The sequence below is a fragment of the Battus philenor genome, unplaced genomic scaffold (genome assembly GCF_028537555.1).
Source record: "Battus philenor isolate CCGP_79_NKW_IND1 unplaced genomic scaffold, ilBatPhil1.0.hap1 SCAF_27, whole genome shotgun sequence".
In the NCBI taxonomy this organism is placed as follows: domain Eukaryota; kingdom Metazoa; phylum Arthropoda; class Insecta; order Lepidoptera; family Papilionidae; genus Battus; species Battus philenor.
The window spans coordinates 941,419-960,392 of record NW_027181690.1 but is presented as its reverse complement, the minus strand read 5'-3'; the positions used below and the strand labels follow the sequence as shown (position 1 = coordinate 960,392).

Here is an 18,974-nt window from a genome sequence, read left to right as displayed (position 1 = left end):
TACCCATCCTCAACTTCTCTGTGGTTCAGAAGGTTGTTAAAGAATTAACGGCAAGAACTAAGGCTTTAAATGTTGGGTTAAACAATGTAAGAACAAATAAATTAAAAAAAGTGTTAACAAAATATAAATATAGGAACCGAAGAAAATTTTCAGAAAGCATATAAAATGTAATACTAGTTTAAACCTAGATTGAAAGGTGATGAAAAGAAAATAAATACAATGTAATAGCATACACCAATACCTCACTTTACGTCGTGGTTAAGTTCCAAAAAAACACGACGCAAATTGAAACGCCGCAAAGTGAATTAAGATTATCTATAGCAAACCATGTAAAGATCGATGATAGGTTCCAGGGTCACGAAAATACTACTTTTTAAAAAGAAAATTGAATAAAGTAAACATTTAAAAAACAAAATTAATATAACTCTGCCAATAAATAAATTGAAATAATATTTACCTTTTTGTAATCAGAAACAACACGTCACATTTTTATATACATTTATTATTCTCTTTTAAATAAAAGCACAATACACTACATTACAACACACTACGTAATTGAAACTGAGCTCTTTAAAATAGCAAAACAAAGTGAAAATAAAACTGTATTCAAATTGCGTTGATTATTAGTTAGAAAGGGAATCCCCGAATTTTGATGGCATGGCGCAATTAGAAACAAAAGTGTTGCCATATATTAGAAAATTTTTTTTTTCAAAAAAATAAATTAAAGACTCAAACCCAAAAACAACGCAACCTCGAAAATCTAACGACGCACAGTGAAAATTAGTACTAATTAAAAAGCGACGCAATTTCGAAAAAAACGCAAGACGAAACGACGCAAAGCGGGTGTTGGTGTATACGTAAAAGAATGAATAAAAACATTTAAAAAACTTTTAGTTAAACGGTTTTTTGATACCCATATTGTGGGGGTTGTAGAAAAACATGTACCTAGTCCGCCATATTGGAACGGCGTCCATCTTGAATTTTAAATTTTGACATAATCATCGTGTTTTACTAGTACCCATATTGAGGGGGTTAAGAAAAAATACGTAACCCGCCATTTTGTATCGGCAGCCATCTTAAATTTATAATGTTATTGATTTTATTATATTGTATTGTCAACTAAATTAAATGTGTGTACCAAATTTCAGATCAATCTGACAACGGGAAGGTGCTTAAATTTCAATTTCTAATTTTGACCCAAATAAATAAACAAATAAATTCCGTACGGGTCGAACTAAATAAAACCGTTTAAAAATAATAAAAAAGAATTCTGTAATTATTATTGCTTTCACAAATCCCTGTTCCCAAATAAAAATCGGAGGCTACTAAAAAAAATAACCAAGTCCACTGCTAAAGTATAAAACATAAGTATTTCCTTATCAAAACAATATATTAATCTAATTTTCAAATCACGAAATTTACATTAAAGAAATATAACAACGAACAGATTCGGGAATAACTTCACGTATATTAGCGGTGGTCGTAAAATCGCGCCACGTTCGGTTGCACGCTAAAAAGGCGTTTCGAACGCCATCTAGCGAGGCGGCCGGGCGGAAGCTGTTCCGTGACGTCACTCCTGCTACGCCTCAGCTAATGCGACGCACAGTTGCTCTTTATTGCTGTAATTTTACTTCGAATAAAGTTTACGCGTTCGGCTGTTTCGCGTTACGGTAATAAGTCGAGGCGTTTCTATGTATCGCATTGGTTAAATGACTAGCATGAGGTTCAATGTAATGCGCGCTAACGTTTAAAGGCGATGCGATGTTATTGTTATTGGAAAATAATCAAAACAAAAGGAAAGTAAACACAAATACATACATACATCCATATAAATGTTTATATATGTATAAAAATATACACTTATATATGTATATATTTGTGAGTATAAATAGAAGATGAATGCAAGAGAAATCAGTTAGCAGTTTTAGAGTCGCTTGTTCCATTATTCAGTTAACTTTAACTGGATTTGTTAACTACTAACTGACTAATATTTTGTTTATTATGACAGCATCTGAAGATTTATATATACATAAATATATACACATACTTATAAAACAATTTCTCTCGACTAATATAATATTAATTTTAAGCATGCACCTATATAGGTGTATGCTTTAAAAAACAATAATGCGTTGTTCTGAAAACAGAGAGACGACAATTTAAATGTCGTTTCACTTTGACATTACAAAAATACCAACTGCTTTATCGACCGGCGATCGCAATGGACTGTTAAGATGGCGTCCATTGCGATATATGTTTAACAAAAACAATAAAGCGATGTTCTAAAACCAGAGAAACGATATTTAAAGTTATATTATAATTGTGGATTCCTTTTTAAATGTTTATTCTGCAATATTATAAATTATCACTTTGACATCTTAAATACCAACTGCTTTACCGACCGGCGATCGCAATAGACGCCATCATAACACCATTACTAACAGCGCCATCTATGAAGTGTTTCTATAAAGTGTAAAGGTTAAACAGACACTGCTTTACCAACATTACATAAGCGCGGCGTAATATTAAATGGAATTATTAAACAAACTAGTTCCTTTACATTGTATATATACACATGAAAAAAGATTATATATGTATTTTTATGCTAAATATAAGAAAACTCACTTTTTTAATAATCTTCTATCTCAATTTTAGTTAGATAGTTACGTGAATCTTTGTGATTTTTTTTAGATATATATTTTTGGAAAGTCACTTTTTATTACATAAATATGCAAAAAGGTGTTAGTTACCAAAACTTGCAATTTTTAATGCGCCACATAATTTATTTATTAATTTATGCAGGTTTTTATAAATCTTTTGTAAATAAACAATAGTATACATTCGATTTATGAATAAATTCGCTAATGTCTGCCGTCAGTTCCAGATGTAAGCAATAAATTCAAACTTTCAATGGCCGAAACGATTTGCGTGAAATCGTACGGGATTTCTTATTCCTTTTATGTCATTTGGTTTAGATCTTCACGACCAGACACCCATACTTTTTTAATGTACGAGTATTGCATTTGGCAATTTATATACCTATTGACTAATTTTTATATATTTCTTTTCTTCTTCTTGAAGTGCCTCTCCAACTAGTGGAGGTTGGCTATCAGCTTCCTGCTCTCTTCCTTATTTTTGGTTCTGCGTAATAGCTCAGCAGCGCTGGCGATTCCGGTCCACTCTCTAATGTTACGAAGCCACGACTTCTTTCTCCTACCAACCTTCCTTTTACCAGCGACCTTTCCCATCATGATAAGTTGAAGGAGATTGTATCGTTGGTGTCGAAGAACGTGTCCCAAGTAAGTGATTTTCCTTTGTTTTACTGTGAGCATTAGTGCGCGTATATGGCCGATTCGTTTCAGAACTTCGACGTTGGTCACCTTCTGAGTCCAGCTTATGGACAGAATGCGTCTATATGTCCACATTTCGAAAGCCTCTATACGCTTACGAAGGTCTTCCTTATATTTCTTTACTCTGGATTAATTATAGTAAACTTAATTCTATTTTTCATATTTCAATTAGAGCTAGCTTACACTTAAAAAGTGTAGCATTGTCATATATGTGTATATATATATATATACACACACACACATATATAAATCACTATCTCTTCACACTACTATGTGACGTTTTGTCGGTCGTTGTATTTCGTGCGACAGAGATAACGCTCTACGAAGCCGAAATAAGCCGATTGTACCTTTCAAAAAGTCGATGTGCAATATTTATCGCCGAGTACTGTATATTTGTACAGCTATAGGTATGTATATAAAATAATTTATGCCAAAATCAACTCTAAACATATGAATAAGTATTAAATTACGGAAAATATACCGTGACCAGGGCTAATGTACGGAACGGTTTTCGACGCCCGTATAATTTGATGGTGGGCCTTGAATAATTCAAACATCTGGAAGGGAGTGCTCCGGCGAGACATTTCAAATGCTAATGCTCACCTCTTATATATTTTCATGGCGGAGTGCATTCAGAGTGTTACGTCAAATATGTATGACGTCATCACTTGATAAAGTGACTTTGACTTTTGAACACATCGCTCGGTTTTATCACAGAACATATCCTTCTTTTTCTGCGTACTTTCTTACCCTTTTCCATTCATGTTCCGATGTCAACATTCAGCCATATTAATGTAATGCGGGTGGAGATTATTTTCGCGGTATAAGTGTACTGTAAGAAAAAGACCAATATTTAGCCACTTCCGACACAGAGACTCTGTGTTTGGCACTAATCGGTGTAACATAACTCCTGAAGTGAACTGAAGATGCTCCGTGGAGGGGTGAAACAGGTGTTGAGTGATTTAACAGTGGCAGTTGTGTAATTCGCATTATTTGCCGCATACGCATTTATCAGCGGGCTGGCGGGCGGTGCACTTTGTTGCGCGACTACCACTGCATGTGCGGAAGTGGCTAAACATTGGTTCTTTTCTTACTTAGGATAGACTTCCACAAGGTAACGCCTTATTCCATTAAATATTTAAATGTACCATATTAGCGGGGCGGTTGTATAAATTACACGGTATGAAATACTATGTACCGTCAGTTTATTACAACAGGAAAAGAGAATAAAAAGAGTCAATAGAAATTAAGAGCCAAAAAATATCCGTATCGATATCAGCATAAATTCTTAGAGTCCTGAGAGCGGCGCGGATCTTGATTCTCGTTGTAGCATTATCCGACACACTTTCGACGCACAGTTTATATCTATTCTTTATCGTCGATTGTCTGAATCACAGTAAAACACACGCGGCATGGATGCGGTTAGTACCAAGGTTTGCGAACAATGGTAGACAAAAAAAGTTTGTTATTTAATGGAATCAGGCGTTACCTTGCGGAGTCTATCCTGAGTAAAAAAAGGACCAATATTTAGCCACTTCCGCACATGCAGTCATAGTCGTGCAACAAAGTGCATCGCCCGTCAGCCCGCTGATAAATACGTATGCGGTAAACAATGCCAATTACACAACCGCCACCACCAAATCACTCAACACGTGTTTCACCCCTCCACGGGGCATCTTCAGGAGTCATGTTACACCGACTAGTGCCTGTCACCTATAAAGGAACACATTATAGAAGCATTGTATATACGGTAACTTTTAATGTATTACTCATGTGTACTTCTGGTGTAGCTAAATTATATTTCCAATCATCATATATGAAGACACCCTGAAATATGAAACATTAGTTTTTATTGAAATGCAACAGACTTTTAAATTTCTACGAAGTATGTAGGGATAGATATTACACAATAATTAATATGGAAAGTATTACAATCCAAATTTTGTTAACTTTTTCCTACTGTAATGTCGTTATGTTATTTTACTTTATTTATTTACATTTCTTTTGTTATTTTACTATTAGACACTAAATATTAGGTGCCTAGAAATATACACATATTTAAAAATGTATACATAAACACATGTATGTATGTGTGTGTGTGTTACAGTGAAAAAAGCATATTAATATATTCGAATATATTTAAAAAAGAAGGATGGTTAGGGGTCAGTGTTTCCTGAGTACGCAATGTTATTACATCATCATTATTGTTAATTTTATAATTTCAGCTGTGAAGATAAATCCCGATTATTGTTGTGAAGTTTAGAGACCACGTTTTTATGCCCCTGTGTTACGAAAAAGTTTTTAATAATATAATTTACATAAATATTTAAAAAAAAGGAGGGAAAAGGGTGAATGATTGTCCAAGCGCTCCATTGCTAGCATTTACTGATATTAATATTTAGACATTGATGAAAATAACATTCTATTTTAAATTTCGAACAGGTGAATGGCGTGGCGAGCGAAGAATGTTGGACATCACGCGCGACAAGCCCGTGAAAGTGTGCGTCCGTGTTGTGGTGCCAGTGCGTGACCACCCTAAAGTGAGTAGCCACCCCACCTCAATCGAATTTCAACTCTATCTCTATACAGTAAAGTCGTTATTTAACTCGATGTACATATTTAAGGCGTGTCAAGTACATTTTCGGTGCTCGTGTACTAGGACTATACATGTGTGCGTATCAGTTATAAGTGCATGTGTACTTTATCTGAAACATTAAATTCACGTTTTTTACAGAAAATTTATAAGATATTTTTAATAACAAAATATTACACCACTGCTCCTAATATTCTAGAGAAATATTTGTATTATGAAAATATATCAAGTATAAGAGTTCTTCTGTAATATTATAATAATATATTATATTATATAATTTATACATAGAATATTATACATATACATCAATGATCAGACGACTTTGTTGAGGTTGTTAGAATAGAAAACGATAGAGTAAACAATAAGGAAGGTATATGTTCCACGTTCCATATGATGATGTCAATAAGACTAAACATATTCCTTTTACGCCTATATTTAACTGTGGTAGTTGTGTAATTCGCATTGTTTACCGCACGCGCATTTATCAGCGGTCTGGCGGGCGATGCACTTTATTGCACGACTACGACTGCATGTTCGGAAGTAGCTATATATTGGTCCTTTTCTTACTTTCATAGCATCCGTCTCCAGCACCACATTTCCAGAATCAGAATATTTATAATAACTTACAATGTATCATTTTTAGATTTTGTTCCTGCAATTATACCCATATAGATGTATCTAATATGGAACGGTAAATTTAATCCTTACATTCAATATATATATATATATATATATATATTAATATTCAACAGTTTAACTTCGTCGGAAAACTCCTGGGTCCAAAAGGAAACTCTCTGAAGAGGCTTCAAGAAGACACGATGTGCAAAATGGCGGTTCTAGGTCGTGGATCAATGAAAGACCGACAAAAGGTATTTTTTTTAATATTCTAGTTTAATAATTATTTTAGTTACAATAAAAATAAGTGTTAAATAAAAAAAAGTGTTTTTTTGGGTTACAAGTTCGAACCATTTTGTTACAATTTCTCTTCTCTGAATATTTCTGTTGAGTCAACTAAAGCATGGATGGAATTCAAAATTAGAATTTTTTAATTCATTTTTTTTTGTTTTGTTTCCATGTGTTAGGTTTTTTTTTTGCAACAGCTAATAAACTCTGTTCTCTCACGATCTTGCCAACAAACATGCCTCTGGGGCATTAGTTCTACTCTTTGAGATATTTGTTTAATGAATTTTTCTTTAAACACAAATTTACAAAGCTCTTTAAGTTGTGTATATATAAAAACATCGTAACATTAGAGAGTGGACCGGAATCGCCAGCGCCGCTGAGCTATTACGCAGAACCAAAAATAAGGAAGAGAGCAGGAAGCTGATAGCCAACCTCCACTAGTTGGAGAGGCACTTCAAGAAGAAGCAGAATATATAAAAAAAAACAATAATGCGTTGTTCTAAAAACAGAAAAACGATATTTAAAGTTATTATTATAATTGGAGATTCCTTTTTATAACTTTATTCTTTTATATTTTAAATTATCACTTGACATCTCAAATACCAACTGCTTTACCGACCGGCGACCGAAATGGACGCCATCGTAACGCCAATCTTAACAGCGCCATCTATGAAGTGTCAAGGTTAAACAGCCGCTGCTTTACCGACATTAAATAAGCGCGGTACAATACAAAATAAAATTATTAAAGAAACTAGTTTCTTTACATTTATAAATGAATGTTTGTCTATCCTTTATAAAGCTGCATTTGAAAACGTGATGATCTTTAGAAAAGTTATTGTGCATAACACCACAAAGGTTTCTAAGTTGGTATGATTTAATTTTGACAGATGGCGCCACTGTCATTCAAATGAATTTCATATAACGTGGTAACAATTAATGCAAACTTTTTATTTAGTATTCGCATCGCGCAGAGGACAGCTAGTAATAAGATTAATATGTTTAATAAAATATATATAAGTGTGTAAAATTTATAAGATTAGTAATAATAATCAATTATTTTGACAAAAAAACATATCTTGAAATCGCTACCGCTTATCGATTGGACGGTATTCAAAACGCTTGGATATTAGTGTATGAAAACGCCTAGTCAATACTCGCAACCAGAAAGCAATTTGTTTTATTATTATATATCACCACTGACATCATTTTCAATAATAATTTTACACATATTTTGTATCATAATAAATAATTTGTAATAATTTATTATTTCTCTATTGAAGAATTTTATAACGGTTCAAGACAATGGTTTTATAACTTTGAACTTACCTATATTTTTTTTGTTATTAAAAACAATATTCCACAGACATTAGCGTCCATGCCTTTGTTTTAATTTCACATTTAAGTCTCCCAATCTGTTAGAAAGACGCCCTAACGATGTTCAGTTTTTAAGATAACTCGTGATTTGTTGTCCAGGAGGAGGAGCTTCGTGTTTCGGGTGATCCAAAGTTCGCGCACCTGTCAGACGAGTTGCATGTAGAAATTAGTGCCTTCGCCACACCTGCTGAGGCGCATGCGCGTATCGCGTACGCCTTGGCTGAGTTAAGAAGGTTTTTAGTGCCCGTAAGTTATTTTTATATTTGTCAATTTATTTATAGTATTGTAGGTACTACTTGATGGCAGCTGGGGCCACGGACGCGGAGTGGGTTTTTTTCCTTTCCTGTGTTTTTTGACCTTTGTAATCCGTATAACAAAGCCGAGTTAAAGATAGCCTGCCTGGATTTCTGTCTAGATATTTCAGTTTCACTAAAATAGATTCAACCATCCCTGAAAAAACTTTATGTTATGGAGTAATTATATACTTTATTAGGTGAGAAATGTCTATACAATTATTTAATGGAATCAGGCTTTACCTTGCGGAAGTCCATCCTAAGTAAGAAAAGGACCAATATTTAGCCACTTCCGCACATGCAGTGGTAGTCGTGCAATGAAATGCACCGCCCGCCTGCCCGCTGATAAATGCGTATGCGGCAAACGATGCGAATCACACAACCGCCACCACCAAATTACTCAACACGTGTTGCATCCCTCCACGGGGCATCTTCAGGGGTTATGTTACACCGATTAGTGCCAAACATAGAGGTCAAACGACTGCATGTGCGGAAGTGGCTAAATATTGGTCCTTTTCTTACTTAGGATGGACTTCCGAGAGATAACGCCTGATTCCATAAAATTAGGGTTTTTTTAATTTGGCCCCGCATTTTTTCTCTCTCATTCCACCCCATATTTTGTTGTCAACAGGGTTTTGTTAGGGTAACAATTTTCTCAGTTCTCTTTTCATTTTACAGTGTCTTGTCTCTTCTTTCGCTCATTTTTCATTTATCTCTATTCCTTCTATTCGTCACCTTCCATCCTATACTCAGTTACTACTGTCTAGGTCTATTTTATTGTTACATTGTATTACATTTTTACTTAGAATTTTTATATTTACATTTCTATAGTATAGTATATCTTCAGTTTTTTTCATTTAGTATTTTATTTACTAATACAATTATAATATTTATTATTATTATGTACTATTAGCCGACCGTTTTAAACTAAGTTATATTTCTTTCTATGGTATTTTCTACGACCTTCCTGCAGAAACTGAAGAAGGTTGTTCTGCTTTCTTCATCTGCTATTATGGAGGCAAATCTCGCCTCCTCAATCTTTATACCTACTCGGTATTTGGTCTCGATTTGGGCTCTCCCGAATGCGGGGTTGTCAGCAATCAGGTGGATTACGGTCTAGTTCACACCCAGTTCACAGAAGCACGAGAGGTGCTCCCTGAGTTTGAGCCGGTGAAGGTACTCAGAGAACCTCGCATTCCCCGTGAAGAGCTCGACCAAGACGCGTCCGCCCCGATGCTGCGGATCACGCGAAAGGCTGCGATGGCGTCCGGGAAGAGTTTCCGCGTTGATGATGCCGTCGCACCTTCCACATACCTTCGATGCCATTTGTCAAGCATTTCCAGCCTAAGCTGTCGCTTGACGAATGATATGGTGCATTCCACATAAGCTGGTCTTCTTTTGCACTTCAGGGCCGAGTCCTTGACCAGTTGATAAGCTCTCTCATTCCTCTCCGTCCCCGCGTGCGCTTTTATCCAATAAAGCCTTACATAATTCCCATTTTCTATCTTTAATGATGTTCTCTTTTACTCTTAACGCTAAGGGATCGAAGGTGCGCGAGTTGCTTAATATAGTTCAAGTCGTTGTCTCCCACTAGTTGAACTGATATAGTAAAAGTTGATGTTTGGGGGAGGCCTATACCTTTTATAGGCTATCATCGGCTAAAAAAGAAAGAAATATGACAATTAAATCAATATTTGATTTATTATCAAATTTAAGTGTATTCGAAATTATTTTTTTTTTTCAATAGGATTACAATGATGATATTAGACAAGAACAGATGCTGGAAATGCAGATTCTGTCGTCGCAGAACGAGCAGAGAAGATTAACGCCTCCAGACTCTTCGAGGAGTGGCAGTGAGGAGACACTGCCTCTGAGGGACGCTGTCACGAAGCAGAGGGTATGTTATTTAAAAGAAAACTGAATTAAATTCCTCTTGGGAGTGTAAACTCAAGTCAAACCGTCTGTGTTTTGTAAGCTGACAAATACATATTTAAGTTCAACTTTCAATATTATATATTCAAACTAGCTGATCCCGCAAACGTTGTTTTGCAAAAAAAATTAAGTTTTTAATTAACAAATGTAAGATAAGTGTTGATCGTAGAGGGGTGAAAATTTAGGTTTGTATGTATTTTTGTATGCTGTATCATAATAAAATAAAAACCAAAAAAATTGTCTAAAAAATTATAAATAAAATTTAGGGGTGGACCACCCTTATCACTTAGGGGTATGGAAAATAGATAGTAGCCGATATACTGAATACGCATGTAAAATTTGGTAAAAACCGGTCAAGCCGTTTCGGAGGAGTTCAAGTTCGAACACCGTGACACGAGAATTTTATATATTAGATACACTTTCTTCAGTCAACTAAAACCAATCACGAACAATAATTATAATGCATAATATTAATTAAATATGATATATATAAGATCATTAGTCGCAATATGTGTTGCCGGTGATGACAAACGGTTCGAAACGTGGTTACTTCGGATCTCATAAAAAGGCTCACGATCACCCAGAGAGCACTCCACCTCCGTGGCTATGTTCGGAATTTCGGTGCACAATCGAATCAAGAATAAGAAGATCCGTAGCTTGAATAATTGCTCGTATGAAGTGGCAGTGAGTGGGGGACATCGCTCTTACCACTGATGGTCGTTGGAGACGAAAGGTTTTCGAGTGACGACCACGAGCTGACAGGCCCACGATAGGTGGACCGAAAACGTAGTTAAAGTCGACTGTGGGCAGCGTAGGATCGGTCATCGTGGCGTTCTTTGAGTGAGGTCTATGCCTTCCAGTGGGCGTCCATCGGTTGTTAAGAAAAAGAGCCCAGGTTCGATTCCCAATACTGTTAGATATATATATATATATATATATATATATATACTTGTTTAAATTCGCATATATTAATGATATGGGTTTGTCACTGCTCACTAACAAGACCCCAGCGATGTGATTATGACATATCTTCGGGGAAGGCCTTTGTCTTGCAGAGGTCGTTGTACGGGCTGGCAACTGAATACATAAATATGTATATATATATATATATATATATATATATAAATATGTATACATATATATATATATATATATATATAAATATATATATATATTCTGGGAACAACATTCCGCTGATATATTTACTATATATTTTATCTATATAGTTGTATAAATAAAAATGGGTGGTCTGTGTTTCGTACAAGCCTGCAATTTCGACATATTTTACTTGTACTTTATTCCTGTCAAAATGAGCGCTTGGAAAAGTCGCAGTTATAGACTGAATTATGCTATTGATATAAGCTGTATCTACGGTTGATATCACAGTAGCTGAAATAATACATCTATTATGTATAACTAACCGTTATGTCAATAAAACACAGTATTATAATATGTTATTGGCTCCGAATATAACATGCTAAATAGCATATTGATTTACTTATTCTCGGTGTATACTGGCCTGAGAAAGTCTCCAACGTAGATCTCTGGAAACGCTGCGGTGAGATGCCGATCGAGCAGCTGATCAAACGCCGCAAGTGAAACTGGATAGGCCACACGCTCCGAACGGACCCTGATCACATACCGAGGCAAGCCCTAGAATGGGATCTCCAATCAAGTCGCCGCCCAAAGCAAACCTGTCGGATGATCACTGCAGAAGTGAAGGCAGTTGGAATGACGTGGAGCGAAGTAAAGCGCGAGGCTCAAGACCGCTCGGGATGGCGACGTACTGTGAACGCCCTCTGGCTCATCTTGGAGACATAGGAATAAATGATGATGTTATGATATGAAACTTAATTTTTATTTACTATCTGTCCCTGAAAACTTTATACTGCTAGAAGTTATTGGCTTGTCGAATTAGAATATAAAAAAAAATATTTATGAGGAACTAAATTCAGAATAATCACTATATACAGGATGATTAGAAATTTTCAAACACCTTGTATATGTGAATTTGGAAGCATGCGGGGCGGCTAACATAATATTCAAGCTATGTGAGCCAAGATGCATCAATTGGTTGAACCAATTCCGCGTATTTCTAGATAATTTAAGATTGGAACAGGCTTTGTAGTACAAGGAAGATGAATTTGACTCCATGTATGTGATCACGATCTTCGAGGATCATTAAAAAAAAATATTTTTCAGCAGATGCCAAATGTTCAGCCGGTACCAGCGCCTACTACTTTGCCTGGTGGTATTGCTCTAAGTCACCCGGTCAACGTCAGGGATTTTTCTCCACCAGCCCCAACTCCTGCACCAGAACACATACCCGTTTCTCATCATCAAGTAAGTATATCCTCATTTTAATTAATTCATTTCTGATTAAATTTTTTGGACTTTCTGGAGTGATTTCCTTCGCTTCCCCCGGCGCTCTCGGAAGTGGTGGTAATGGTTGACCAGGCCGAGGTTCAACCTCTCGAGTCACAGGAGGCAGACAAAAAACTAACTAGGGAAAAATAAAGAATAATCCAGAAAACTGTAATAAGCATATTAAATAAGAATATAAAATAACATAAAATAAACATAAACTAAAGTTAAAAAATGTGATATTAACCCAGATCTGTAATATTTGACGGACAAGACGAATGAAGTAAGCGAAATGAAGGAAATCAGTATGAAACGTAATGACAGAAGATTGTAGATTAAAAAAGAAGAAAGATAGGTGTATCAATATAGTAAATAATATTCTAATAAAGATCCTAATAAAAAAGGCTACAGCAGGGTATAGGCCTACCCCAAATATCATCACATTGACTGGTCTCCTTGACTGTACTTATCTAATGGATTCAGGTGTTACTTTGCGGAAGTCCATACTAAGTAAGAAAAGGACTAATATTTAGCTACTTCCGCTATGTAGCAGTAGTCGCGCAATAAAGTGCACCGCCCGCCAGCCCGCTGACAAACACCGAGTGGAAAAAAGTTTTGACTCGTTGTTTGGCACTAATCGGTGTAACATTACTCCTGAGGATGCCCCGTGGAGGAGTGAAACGCGTGTTGAGTGATTTAACGGTGGTAGTTGTGTAATTCGCATTGTTTGTCGCATGCGCATTTATAAGCGGGGTGGCGGGCGGTGCACTTTGTTGCACGACTACTGCTACATAGCGGAAGTAGCTATATTTTAGTCCTTTTCTTACTTTTGACTATACTTGTTAGTCCATCAAGTATCCCACGCCGCGTCTACTGGTTTTTGATCCACACTCGAGAACCTTACGTGACCGTGAACCGTTACTTCCAGGTTATCATAGATCTCTCTTACATCTCTTAGACGGAGGTTCTATAAAGTTGTAGGCTTTAACTGCCATTTATCAATATCGATCAGTGATAGAATATATACGATACACGATGAATGATAGAAGAGTACAGAAATAAAATAATCATTAAAGTATGTCAAACATTGTTTTACAACGAGAAAGGGTCTACGAGAGGTAAAAAAAACCTCTGGGGCGCGTTCTTGCCGGAATTCGGAACGCATGTTATTGATATTTATTATTGCATGTTATTAAAATTATTTTCGTGCGTTTGTTTTTACAATTACTGTAAAGATTTCCAAAGTTTTTTTTTTTGCTCATGTGTTTCATGTTATTATGTTTAAGTATCTTTAGCAACATGCATATATGTAATGTAGTTGAATGCTGTATATTTAATTTACGCATTATAGAAAATATGAAGAATGAAAGAGAGAGAGAGGGAGGGAAATTGTGAAGGGTTAGAGAGGGAAGGTAAAAATGGTGGGTGTATATCCATCTCCCGAAAACAAGAAAATGGTAAGAATATTTTTAAATTAAAAAAAAATTACATGTAGATAACATAAATCGCAAAAAGGGCAATTTCAAAGAAATATAATTATTTATTTGCATCGGTATTATGGCAGTAACATTAAGTTATCATTAGCGGCGCAAAAAGGGGAATTTTACATAAATAAAATTGTTCAATTTAATCGGTATAAATACGGTTGAAACTTAAATATACACACTTCTACTTCGGAATCTCATAAAAGTATCGAAGCCCATCGTTCTTGTAATGGACAGCAGGTCTGGAAGTTCTAGAATAATGAACATGATTAGATGGACCGAAGTGATATCACAAATTAGATAAGTTTTTATTTTACCCACGCATTTCAGCCAGGAACAGAACTTCTATCCAATTAATTTTAAATTTAGAATAAATTTTTAAACTCACTTTCACCGTTCTTTCCGCGAAGTAACGAAATTTATAAACAAAGAAGGTAATTTCGTTCGATAAACAATTATGTTTTTCGTACCGCTTCATAATGAGATTTTCTTTGAATCATAAATAAAAATTCCAACGTAATATCTTATTTTTTTCACTTGAATAATAATTATATTTGAACAATATGAAAAATATTCTTTTTTAACTTTCGAACTTGAAGACGGGATAAGGTTTAACTTTTAAGCTTTTCTATGGACAAAGAATTAAAATTAAATCTATGGGAAATATTCCTATACAAGCATATGGAGTAGATCATATTTTAAATGAATTTAAAATATATGTTTATTAAACATTAAAATAGCCCAGAGGAGAACATTTCAAAGCAACATATCAGAGCTTTAGAAACTGTCTAAACTTTACCAGGAGTAAAAGTGTATACAATGACCATAACCTTAGAAAATTTGTTTTGTTTCTGCTATTAACAATGTATTTTACAGTGATCAAAAAGTAATGTGAATTTGTTTATAAAATGTGAATTCATCAATGAATGAATCAATGAATCATTTGTTATTTTTTTTAAGATGAAATTTAGAAGAATTTCGACACAAAATTGTTTACAATAATAGTACAAAGTTTATTTTTTTATATACATATTGAAAATTATCTGGGATTATTCTGCAAATCAAGTCTTAGTATACAAAATTTGTTTTTGCTTGGAACAATCAATTTCAATAGAACATATGACACAAATGATTCAAAATAATAAATAATAAACTATTGTAAGTAAAAGTATATTCTGATAGATATTCTATTCGTAATTTAATTTAAAATTGTGAAAGAAATGTTGCCATTTGAACACTGCAGTATATGCATCTATCAATGTCAGGGGGGATATATGCATTATTTTCATTTCCGGAACATGTCATATTTCTTTTAATAAATGTAAAATATATAAAATTTATGTCCGGACCTAGGGAAGTGCATTTAAATTTATTTTACTCTAAAATTACTGGGTGTAGTAGACATTTTACGAAGAAGACCTTTAGGTAGACAGTATAATCCCTTTTTTTCTATAAAACAGGTTGCAAATTTGCGTTCAGAAATGAAAAACGTTCTTTATTGACGTATAATTATGTATTTTATTGTTAATTTTTCGTGTTTTAGTCACAAAAATTAGTCATAATTTTCCACCTTGATTTCAGTCACAGTTGATCGAAGGAACCTTGAATATATTAATATTGTTATATTACTTATAGATGGCAGGTCATGCGGGTCATGGAGTGCTCGTGGGAGGTGGTGTACTCCAGCAACCACCCACCCACCATTTGCTGACGCAGAACTCAATTTTAGGTAACACCGCTACTAAAACTAGTTAAACTTTCTACTGCAAATACTAATAAACTTTTAATAATCTTTCTTGAATAATAATCTTCTATATTTAAGTCCTGTATGTTTATTTATACCGCATTATATTTTAGCGTACAAAATTGTTTATATTTGACAATAGATGGCGTTCGGAGCACATCAGTTCTAGATCAGCCCGATAGATGGCGTTGGTAGTCCGATATATAACTTAATGATATATTGTTTTAAAACGTTCTCTTTTTAAAGCAAAATCTGATATTTAAAATATTATTACAGGCAACATTTCACCGCGTAATATTCAGTCTTATTTTAAAACTAACTGTAATAAATCAAATGTCAAATCTGCCAAAATATAACTTATTGGTTCTTGACGTCAAAGCTTTGAATGAGTGAATGTATAGATCATTTACTGTAAAATAATGTTTGGTAGACATTAAACAAAATATTTAGTCTCAAAAATAATATATAACGTAATGAAAATATAAAAAGAAAAAGGCGTTTTTGAATTTCTAACTTATTGATATTAAATAATGTTTACTACCTGGCAACGTAGACATTGTACTGCCTGAAGGTATTGACCCTTAAGGCTTGTTATATTAAAATAGAAAATAAATTATACAGGGTGATTGTATACCTTTTATATCTATAATCATTAGTTTGAAAACGTCCATTGACATTTGTAAATATTCTCTAAACGTTGTGTGTGTGAACTAACTCACTAACTGCATGCAACTGTATACGTATAACAGGTGGCGGTGATATACTGGGATTGAGTAGCCCAGTGCTGGGCGGAGTTCTCCACGCACACCCCGCCCTGCGTGGGGTCAAACCGACCACCGTGCTAGCGACGCAAGGTCGGTACGTCAAAATTTTATTTAGCAATCAATTTCTATTGTAAATAGATGAGATTATATTGACTTGTTTTATATCTACGTTATGTACATATATATGATGTGTAAACCGAAAAATCTAGAATTTTTTTATTTATAAACCTATCAGATAACTCTTCACTTAAAGAGATAGGTTAAAAAAAAGAATAATGTTTTTAAATTGTAAAATTAAAAATTTCACAAAGACACGTTTATATTAGAGAGTGACTCACTCTGTGTTTGGCACTAATCGGTGTAACATAACTCCTGAGGATGCCCCGTGGAGGGGTGAAACAGGTGTTGAGTAATTTGGCGGTGGCGGTTGTGTGATTCGCATTGTTTGCCGCATGCGCATTTATCAGCGGGCTGGCGGGCGGTGCACGACTACCACTGCATATGCGGAAGTGACTAAATATTGGTCCTTTTCTAACTTATTATATATTACTTATTATATATTAAAAATTTGTATACTAGATTGTAAAAGGTTGTTGATAACGAATATGAATATATTGTTGATTAGAAATAAAAACCTTATAGTGGTACAAAAATAGTTCTCCTGAGAATGCCCCAAGGAGGGGTGAAACACGTGTAGAGTAGATTAACGGTGTTAGTTGTTTCACATTGTTTACCGCACGCATTTATCAGCGGGCGGGCGGTGCACTTTATTGCACGACTACTGCTGCATAGCGGAAGTAGCTGTATATTAGTCCCTTTGTTACTTAAAAAAACAAGCGTTACTAAAAATTCGTATCGTCATCTGAAAAAGCGTAATCGAATTTTTTTTTTATATGGGAACAGGGATTTTATTTTTCTTTATTAAGTTTTTCACTTTGCTCTTTTCTTTCCTGTATCACATGATCTGTCTTACTATTATTTTATTCTAAAAATTTTTTATCTTTCTCTTCTATTCCATTCATTCATCCACAAATGTAGTTAGGTTTTTTTTTACTATATATCACAAATTTTATTTTAATTTGTTTTCGAATATATTGGCGACAAGAGATTACATTTTTCTTAATTAAGTTTTTCACTTTTTTTTTATTCACATTCTCTTCTTTCGTGTATCACATGATCTGTCTTTCTATTATATCGTTCTAAAATATTTTTCTCTTTCTCTTCTATTCCATTCATCCATCCTCCTTCAAATGTTGGTAGGTCTTTTTTTACTATTTATGACAATTTTTTTTAATTTGATTTCGAATATATTGGCGACAAGGGATTATATTTTTCTTAATTAAGTTTTTCACTTTGCACTTTTTATTCCCATTCTCTTCTTTTGTGTATCACATGATCTGTCTTTCTATTATATCGTTCTAAAATTTTTCTATCTTTCTCTTCTATTATATTCATCCATCCTCAAATGTAGTTAGGTTTTTTTTTACTATATATCACAAATTTTATTTTAATTTGTTTTCGAATATATTGGCGACAACGGATTATATTTTTCTTAATTAAGTTTTTCACTTTGCTCTTTGTATTCCCATTCTCTTCTTTCATATATCACATGATCTGTGTTGCTATTATTTCATTCTAAAATATTTTTCTCTTTCTCTTCTATTTCATTCGTCCATCCTCAAATGTAGTTAGGTTTTTTTTACTATATATCACAAATTTTATTTTAATTTGTTTTCGAATATATTGGCGACAGAGATTATATTTTTCTTTATTAAGTTTTTCACTTTGCTCTTTTTATTTCAATTCTCTTCTTTCATATATCACATGATCTGTCTTTCTATTATATCGTTCTAAAATTTTTCTATCTTTCTCTTCTATTTTATTTCATCCATCTTCAAATGTTTGTAGGTTTTTTTTCTATTGATCACAAATTTTTTTTTTTTTTGGAATTTATTGGCGACAAGTTTGTCTAGATTTTGAGGTGTGCAGGTGCGGGTGGGGCGGCTGCGAGCGCGGCCCGCAAGCGGCCACTGCTGGGTGGCACGCGCGCCGCCATGTCGCCGACTAAGCGGGCCGTACTGTCGCTACTGGCGCGCGCGCGGGCCGCCACACACAAGCGCGCGCCATGGCCGGCGCCGCACGAGTGAGTGCCGCGGCAGACGGCTGCCTTTAT

At 34.6% G+C, this 18,974-nt stretch overlaps 1 protein-coding gene across 1 annotated transcript in view; it reads left to right on the top strand.

Annotated features, from left to right (window-relative positions):
• LOC137925583 (KH domain-containing, RNA-binding, signal transduction-associated protein 2-like) overlaps positions 1 to 18,974 on the top strand; it is a 42,540-nt gene that overhangs the window by 20,540 nt on the left and 3,026 nt on the right. The window contains exons 3-10 of the mRNA XM_068769045.1: positions 5,793 to 5,890; positions 6,696 to 6,812; positions 8,320 to 8,466; positions 10,261 to 10,410; positions 12,651 to 12,788; positions 15,929 to 16,022; positions 16,787 to 16,891; positions 18,791 to 18,944. Of these exons, the coding sequence (XP_068625146.1) occupies positions 5,793 to 5,890; positions 6,696 to 6,812; positions 8,320 to 8,466; positions 10,261 to 10,410; positions 12,651 to 12,788; positions 15,929 to 16,022; positions 16,787 to 16,891; positions 18,791 to 18,944 (1,003 nt within the window). The remainder of the gene's footprint in view (positions 1 to 5,792; positions 5,891 to 6,695; positions 6,813 to 8,319; positions 8,467 to 10,260; positions 10,411 to 12,650; positions 12,789 to 15,928; positions 16,023 to 16,786; positions 16,892 to 18,790; positions 18,945 to 18,974) is intronic.